General features: G+C 40.5%; 2 protein-coding genes across 2 annotated transcripts in view; one reads left to right on the forward strand and one right to left on the reverse strand.

The window, feature by feature from the left end:
• Positions 1-961, forward strand: part of ube2al (ubiquitin conjugating enzyme E2 A, like) — a 4036-nt gene extending 3075 nt beyond the window's left edge. Inside the window, exon 6 of the mRNA XM_010782330.1 lies at positions 162-961. Within this exon, the coding sequence (XP_010780632.1) occupies positions 162-290 (129 nt within the window). The 3' untranslated portion in view covers positions 291-961. The remainder of the gene's footprint in view (positions 1-161) is intronic.
• A 754-nt stretch (positions 962-1715) lies between these two features.
• ing1 (inhibitor of growth family, member 1) lies at positions 1716-5415 on the reverse strand. Its single transcript, XM_010782331.1, has 4 exons — positions 5275-5415; positions 4017-4188; positions 3378-3526; positions 1716-2683 (listed from the first exon to the last, which is right to left on the reverse strand). Exons 2-4 carry the CDS (start codon positions 4153-4155, stop codon positions 2042-2044), a joined length of 930 nt encoding a protein of 309 aa, XP_010780633.1. The 5' UTR covers positions 4156-4188; positions 5275-5415; the 3' UTR covers positions 1716-2041.
• Between the last annotated feature and the right edge of the window lie 3243 nt (positions 5416-8658).

An 8658-nucleotide genomic window follows, 5' to 3' on the forward strand; every position in this document is an offset into this window, starting at 1 on the left:
GGGGGCTTCGTCCTCTCCTCTGCCACCTCCAGATAGTCCAGTTTTACTCTACCTACAGACCTAGCTTGTTCAGCCTGTCAGTGGATGAATATGGCTACAGGAAGATGGTTATATTCTACTAAAAAGGTCTCACCTTCAGTGCTTCTTTTCTCCCCCCCCAGTCCCTGCTTGATGAACCAAACCCCAACAGTCCAGCTAACAGTCAGGCCGCTCAGCTGTACCAGGAGAACAAGCGGGAATACGAGAAGCGCGTGTCGGCCATCGTAGAACAAAGCTGGAGAGACAGTTGACCTGATCGTCCTTCTAGCTGCTCTCCATTGTTAAGCTGTGTGTGCTGCGAGTTTTAGTGGAGTACCTGTTAATTTCTGGGCCCCCCCCCCTCCTTTTTGATTTTAAGCTTTTATGCACTTTACCTTCAAACTCCATTCATAGAATGTTTTTTTGCCCGCTAAGAGGGGTTTGTTTTTGTCCTATTCCTGTCTTCATCAGGCGAAACGTGCTGAATCTTGCCTTGATGTTTTGTCAGTATGGACTTCTGGGCCATTACCCACAAATTCTGGTGTGTTCTTACTTGCTGTAATAACTCCCAATGATAAATGATGTTTAATGTCTTGGAGGGTGTGTGAATTAAGTCATGGGTCCTCTTCTGTTGTGCTCCTCATCTTTTCTGCCAGTTAGTTTTCACAGGGCAGTTTATCGGCTCCAGTGTGATCATCGTACCCTTCCTCGTGAGAATGAGCAGCCTGAGCATCACGGACTGAAACTAAATCAGATGTATTTACACCGTGTCTTTTGCTGTGTTGTGAACTCTGTTACATGCATGACAGAAAAGAGTGTATTCACGTTCCTGTTCAGTACTCATGTATATAAGAAGTCTGCATCTGAATTTATGTACAGATTTTGCACTGGTTGTTCCCATGTCATTTTTTCAGCACTTGTAAATAAAAGAAGGAGAATCCATCTTTGTGAGGAGCTTTTATTGTGACGCTATTTGACCGATAATACTATATGAGTTAGTTTATCATGAAATCTCAGGTTTTGAGTGATATCAAGAAAACAAATCAATCAAATGGTAAAACATGGTTTCACATTTTCACTGAGTATTGCCAAAGAATATTAAACAAGCCAAACAATGCTACTGCTAAGGATATTTATTTAGAATTGTATGATGTAAATATTCAATTGTGAATTGAAGGCTGACAATATCCATAGATCTCTATTGCCCAGAAAGGCTTTTTAGTAAAAAAAAACGACCTTGTGATTGATTTATAATAGACTTTTGTGCTTAAAAGAAAAATATTTGTACTGTCTGACCTTTAGACTGCTGAAGCCTCATATTAGCTTTAGCTGAACTTTAGAAGGCAGAGCACAGAACGAGGACTTTGGATGATGTTGTTCCCAAACCGGAGAGGGATTTAGGAGATCTCTTCATAGGCAGTACAGTCGGGGGACATACTAGTGAATAATGATCCTTTTAATGTTCATAAGAAAATTAGTGTTATTTTTTTTTCTAGTTGGATAATAACTGCATTTCATTGGCTTGTACCTGTACTTTGCACAATGACAATAAAGTTGAATCTAATCTAATTTTGTAAAAACTAAATGTGAAACTAGCTTTTTTTAAATCTGAAATCTCCTCAGTTGTGTTCAAATAACCACTTATCTTGGTTTGTTGTCTCTACGAAGTCCTCAGGGTAATATGTAAGAATAACATTTGACAAAACAAATTCTCCTTTATTAAGAAATGTTTTATTTGTTAACTGAGCATATATAACGGACTGGGTTAAGTTGCATGCATGATGAAAACAAAGGGGATGTAACGTTAATCCAGGTTGTACTGTATCTATTCTTTCATATTTTCCCAACCAGGAAGGACAAATATGTTTTCCCACAGCTATGCAGCAGTTACAAAAATAACTATTTACAGCATCCCTCTTTACATTGCTTATTTTTTTTAACACTGTTGACAATATGGAAAACAAAGACACTACATAAAAATGTAATTTGTATGCAAAAGTGTTCATGAGGTGGATGGAGCGAGCTACCTGTTGTAGGCCCGCTCCTTCTTGGCCCTCTCTAAGGCCTTGTCCATGGTCTTCTCGTTCTCCCCCCGACACTTGGGGCAGTACCACTTGCCCTTTGGCTTGTGATGGAGCCCCACACAGGAGAAATGGAACCATTCGATGGGACATTCATCGTTATCACAGCCAATCATCTCTCCGTATGACACCTGCTCACAGAGGCAGTACGTGGGCTCATCTGGGTCGATGGGCAGGTCTGGGGGGGACACTTCTCTCTCAGACTTTCCTTTGGACCTCTTCTTCTTCTTTGAAGATGTTTTGGCCCTCTTTTCCCGGGATGCACCCACTCCCACATCCTCGGGTTGATCCAGAGCCCCGTAACTTTCCCGATTGTCTCCATTTTTCTGACGCCGCGAGCGCTTCCCTCCAGCCTTGTCTACACCTGCAGAGCTTGGAGTTAACTCATCCCGCTTCTTGTCGTGATGGCTAGTTTTCCCTGGAGTTACGGTGGCTGAGGACGACGACGAGGACGACACCGTGGACGCTGCGGTGGTTGTCACGGAGGCCGGTACGGGGACCGGAGTTTCTGGGACTTCTTGAGAGGAAAGGAGGAGTTCAGAGTGCCAGTCTATTTGTCGCGTTCGGTTCTCGACCAGCTCCACCTGAAATGAAGAATGTTTAAATGTTACTGCAAAGCTCATCCTGCTGTTTGAACAACATGTAGTTATCTATGTGCTTCAAATTGAACTAGAAAATAAGACTAAACTTGATTAATTTAGAGAAAGTAGTAAGTTGAAGAATGGTGTTCTTCTTATAATACGTTTTGATGATGTTGTCTGTAAAAAAGAAAAAGTTTACTGCCTAATTCGACAGACTTGAATATAAATCGAGGCCACTTCTTGTTATCTAGTAATACATTATGTTACGTTGTGCTGATAACCAGAGGTGGAGAGCCACAGGCTCTGTATTGGTTAACCACTTTTCTAAGAGCTAAAAATGAAGTTGTATGTTTGTAATATAACTGTTTCCAACATCCCTTGTACATATGTTTTATAAGAGATACATATTCTTGTCTATATTCTATTCTAAGTCAAAGGGGGAAGTTATATTTGTTGCTATGGTTCTGATGACCCTCCAGTGTGAAACTATAATAATAAGATTCTGCGGTTTTCAGATTTTCTTCATGGTGTCAGATTTGGAGAGTCTTACACAAAAAGCCCTTTAAGAAGGTCTAAAATACCTGTTTTTATTTACTCCCTGTGTGCTTTCTGAGCCCATTCATTCCAGGAAAGCACTTTCAAACACTAAGACCTGGAAGTTTGCCCCCTGAAGCAGCGCCGGGCGTTCATAACGTACCATTTGACCGGCAATCTGTATCTTCTCATCTCCGAGCTCCTGACTGCGAATCAGTGCCCTCTGAATGGATAACTGAAGCTTCCGCCTCTGCAGGGAGTCAGACTCCCGGCGATACCGCTCATAAGCGTCATCGAGCTCCTTCAGAACATCTGCCAAACAAGAAATCAAGTGGGATAAGAATACTGTCATTTAACATATTCAAAAAAAGTTCACACCAAGTAAATATAAACTTTCAGCTTATATTCAATTACCTTGAATGTGAAGGGTTTTTACTGAATAACAGGTGAAATAACAAAAGGGGTCTAGCATGACATTTGTTTTAGCTAGGTGTCCTTGATAAAATAGCAACTGAGAATTAATGTTTGGTTCAGATATGTCAGTTCAATCATTGAACTATTATCACTGTATTTGTTTTTATTACATTTACGAAAGAGACAAAATTGGTCAGTTTTGTTTTGGTGGGTGAAGTAAGGAAAAAACCTTGGGATAAATGTAAGTCATTCTCCATAGGTGCTCACACAATAGCAATACTAATTTATAACAAATAAACAAGGATCTGCATCTTACAATATGATTATTGTTAACTTTTATTTTTGATTGATTTATAAGAAAAATGTCCACACTGTCTATCCTCTTTACCTTGATACCTGGCATCAATTTCCTTCATGAGGGACACACTCCTCTGCAGATCAAAGGGCAGAGACTCCACCAGGTCCAAATACTCCTCCACATAATTCACAACGACGTTGCCTGGGTCGCCATTTGTCGGGTTCAACATTGCAGATCCCTCCTTATCCGGAGACACCTGCACCTGTTGAGAGTAAATCAATATGTGTATTGTTGCTGAAACGATGTTTAAATGCTGGTTTTAGGGAAAGTAGTTCACCGTTTAGTACCACTACACTTCTCTGATGTAATTGTGTACAATATGTGTGCATTCTGTCTCGTTTATCAGTATAGATTATCTGAAATCAGTCCGGAAATATTGACAATAATGGTGAAGATATGAAAGGGGGAGGGGACACTGATCTGGAGTCAGTCATCCTGAAAATTGCTACGTGTGCTATGAATCTGCCAACTGAGAGCTCACTAGTTCGTGGCCAAAGAAAAATAACTAATTTATAGATATAATAAATAACTATAGTTAACAGATAACTATGGATATATAACATACAGTTGTTGCTGAGTGGACCTCAGGGTGCCCTTCTCCAATCCAACGAAGAAGACAACAAAGCTAAACAGTAGCATGATTTAACATTAGCTGGGTGAACTAGCGTATGACTAGAGATAGTGAACGACTTAAAAAAAAACACCGATGTTTTAGTGTGAAATCAACCCATAACATTCACTGATAAAAATGAATAATCTATCATTTACATCAGTAACAGCTGAGTTTCCGTGTCTAATTTTAGTCGAGATGATAAGCGTCAACGTACCCTGCTACGTGAAGCAGTGTTAACCAACTTTCCTGCTTAGCAACTTTGAGATTGGCTTAAAAAGCATACAACGAAATAAAATGTTCTTTAATCGCTGGCGGGCAGCGCTGACCACCGACACCCCAATGTGTAGAAAACAAAGATTAACGCTTAGCTTCTTCATTCAACCACAAAGTAAACAATCACATAACACTTACATCCATATGCTAACATTACACCGACAAATCACTGTAATAAAAACCATAACACACATTATTATCAATTACTTTTACACTGTTAGTGGCCTATTTTCTATCACGATTGCTTGTATTTAACTGCTAGCAAAATTAGCTTTGATTAGCTTTCAACGCTTTGTATTACTAAACGAAGCTTTTAATAAGAATAACAGAAATAACTTTAATGGGACTTAACCAAACGTATCTAGGTAAGTTGGTATCCAGGTGGCGTGAAGAGGAACTTACCTGTGTGGATATTATTCGTTTTTCTGTAGCAAAAGTCTGACGTCTAACCCTCCGTGATGCAGCGGCTGTTGATGCTATTGCTAGGTCGTGTGTGTGTGTGTACGGCGGATCCGTGGGTCCTTCAGCAAGCTAATGTTAGCTGCTAGCCAAAGTGCCTGAACAAATATTTTTAAATATGCGCCACAACAAAGCTGCTATGGCAACCAAAGATACAAGTGAACTATTTCATGTACTTCCTGGCGCGTTATCTTTGAAAAAATGTATTTATTTATTGGACATTTTGCCACCAACACCATCACACCATTTAAATGTATAGTAAATGTTTTGTTTTAATTCAACAGCTATTTTAATGGACCCAAATCACACTGCACTCTTATTAAGACTGCTACTTAGATGCAAATTCCCTCTTTTTGTGTGTACGAATGTTATGTTGTACTGTGTGTTGTGAGTGTTATTTTATCTTATTTGCCAGTGCCAAAGACACATTTCAATTTTATGTAAATGTAATGGCCAATAAAGTATTCTGAATCTGAATCCCTTCTACCATACATTTCACATAGGTCCCCTTATTTCGGCACATAAAGTATCGTTCTCTGCTCTCAATGATTTAGCAATGACCCATTTTAAACACATTAATAAAGCAGCAGCAAACCAGAAGACCCATGGACAGGTCCAAGTCAATATTGCCCTCTATGGCCACAAAGGGACGTTACCATAATGATTTTCAAGAACTTGGTTAAAAGTAACTCCAACAAAATTTGATTTATAATTTATTTCAAAATTCAAACAGGTTTTTTTTACAGTGGCCCCATTTATCTTACCATCTCAGTTTATTTGGTGGGTTGGGAAAAATGTATCTACCTCATATTTGGTGAATGTATTAATGATCAAATGAAAGACAGTGTTTGTTAGGTTTCATTTAAAACACTTAAAACAAGTCAGTGTGTATTTATTCGTTTCAAATGTGATAATTCAAATTTAACATTAAAATATTTTTCAGTGGCCCACCAACCACCAACAGGCTATATTACGGCTTCAAGAATGCAAAACTTAGTATGTATGTATGTATAGTGTTTAAAACAACAGTTTTTATATAAATGTGATTCTTTCAGCTTTCAAATAGCTTTTTGAAGGCTGAACCAATCTCCTGGATCATGTCCGTTGTGGTGGTGGAGCGGCCATGTCGCTGGAACGCTTGGTTGTTGCACTGTCTTGTTAGAGAACAGGCCCCGAATGCTGCAACCATTGATGGATTCGCACTGGAGAAATAATAACAAAAATAATGGATTAGGAAACAAGGAGACATATACTTAACATGTGTTTGTTCATACAATACTACAAGTCAAAATAGCATACTGGTGGTTTAACTTTGAAAATGCACTATCAAGGGAAAATAAGAATACATGAGGGCTGCAAGTAAGAGATTACTTTCATATGTATCTACGACAAACTAGAGTATATTGGAAAAAACCCACTACAGTTTTTTACCATGGTGTATAATTTACAATCGTTTCACTGAGTTGAGCTCTTAGCCTACAACCTAACCTGCTCCGGACCAGGGGGGTATACTACGAAGCAGGATTTTCATTTAGCAAGATAACTTCTGGGATTTCCGGTACTACGAAGCTGGTTCACTTTTTAGCGTGCTAGATCTCCATGGTGACTTATCCTGGAACCTAGTCTGTGCTCCGAAGCAGGATAGGTTCCAGGATAAGAGATCAACTCAGCGAAAGCACAGCCTGCTCAGAGCTCAGTGTGCGGAGGAAATACAGTTTAAACCGCCGTTGCTGGAAAGACGGCCGGCCAAAATCACCGACTGTGTGAACGTGAAAATGAATAGAATATCACCTCCCATCTTCAGAGCAATCTGACAATTAGAACTATTATACGCCTCTGACTCCCGTTCATCGGCTCTACACTATTATGTTAAGAAAGCTTACTTAAATATCTGCCACAACATAAGTAACCGGATCAAAGTAACATTACATAGCCTACAGTCCGCGGCACTGAGTGCAGACGTCGATGTGTCCCATTATCATTCATATCACATCATAATGTATCATATATTTCCTTATCTGAGACAGCTGAGCCGTATCTGGCCATGCAACACTCAGTGTCACATACTGTATGCAGAAGTATTATTTTAAGCAACACATTAAGTTGACGAAACACTCGAGTCAAATGTAATTAAAGTCAGATCCACTCGTGTCTTAGACGGGCAGTGATATCATAAACCTGTTAATGTACGCATTCAAACACTTTTTCTTTTACCAGCTGTATTCACCTTGCAGCTGCAGCTATGTGGCTTTTATCCTGGATAAAGTGTTTAAGTCATGGATGTTTAAAGTTTAACCTCTCCTTATTTGACTAATATTATAGTTGACTTCATTCAGGAAGTATGACGCTGCGCTGTCAGTACGCTTCTCCATGTTTGTTCGAATGCTCCAGATACCACCCCTTTTATGTGAACGCGCACCTAACTAGATAGGACACGGCTGGCTTGAGCGAACGAGTTGATAGCCAGCGATGTAGGACAGTTTAGCGAGAGCGGCTTTGTTTTGGATTAAGTCAACCGGATAACTCAAAACATATCCAGGATAGGTTGAACTAGATTCGTAGTATAACCCCCAGGTTAGCCGCTCAGCATAAGTTACCATGGCGATCTAGCCCGCTAAGAAGTGAACCAGCGTCGTAGGACTGGAAACCCAGAGTTTTCCCTGAAGTTAGCTCGCTTAGCGAAAATCTGGCTTTGTAGTACAGGCCTCTGGCTGTCAGGAGGCTGAACTCTCTCCCCTCTCCCCTCTCCCCCCTCTNCATTCAGGAAGTATGACGCTGCGCTGTCAGTACGCTTCTCCATGTTTGTGATTGGTCAAATGGTGCTAACCCCGCCCCTTTCATGTGAACGCGCACTCAGCCGGACAGAGAAACCCTGGCTTGAGTTACCGAGTTGATAACCAGCGTCGTAGGACCACTTAGCGAGAGCGCGATTGTTTTGGGTTAGGTAAGCCGGGTAACTCAAACATATCCAGGTTATGTTGAACTGGATTCGAAGTACAGGCCTCTGGTCCGCAACATGCGAGTCGACCGCACCAACTCTGCTATACAATATAGAAGAGAGGAACTTCTACACATCCGAAACGTGTGTGGAAGACACTTTGTGGGCAACAGCCCAACGTCAGACAATGGAGATTCGCCATGGCTGCCTGCTGCTGTCCTATCTGAGAGACGCAGGAGGAACACAAAGCGAGGGTCCCGCGCCGGGCTGCTAGTTTGTGTTTTTTGTTTGTGTTTTGTTCTTGTTTTGTTTGTCGACCTGACTCATAATGTAAAGCATCTTTGGGTCTAGAAAAGCGCTATATAAATCCCATTTATTATTATTATTAT

The sequence above is a fragment of the Notothenia coriiceps genome, unplaced genomic scaffold (assembly GCF_000735185.1).
Source record: "Notothenia coriiceps isolate Sejong01 unplaced genomic scaffold, NC01 NC01_scaffold00024636, whole genome shotgun sequence".
In the NCBI taxonomy this organism is placed as follows: domain Eukaryota; kingdom Metazoa; phylum Chordata; class Actinopteri; order Perciformes; family Nototheniidae; genus Notothenia; species Notothenia coriiceps.

Excerpts from the sequence above, each read along its gene's own strand:
- ing1 (XM_010782331.1), bottom strand. The coding sequence starts at position 4,155 with ATGTTGAACCCGACAAATGGCGACCCAGGCAACGTCGTTGTGAATTAT. Across the intron at positions 3,527-4,016 it reads AATTGATGCCAGGTATCAAG|ATGTTCTGAAGGAGCTCGAT; the intron begins GTAAAGAGGATA and ends CTTGTTTGGCAG. Across the intron at positions 2,684-3,377 it reads TACAGATTGCCGGTCAAATG|GTGGAGCTGGTCGAGAACCG; the intron begins GTACGTTATGAA and ends TCTTCATTTCAG.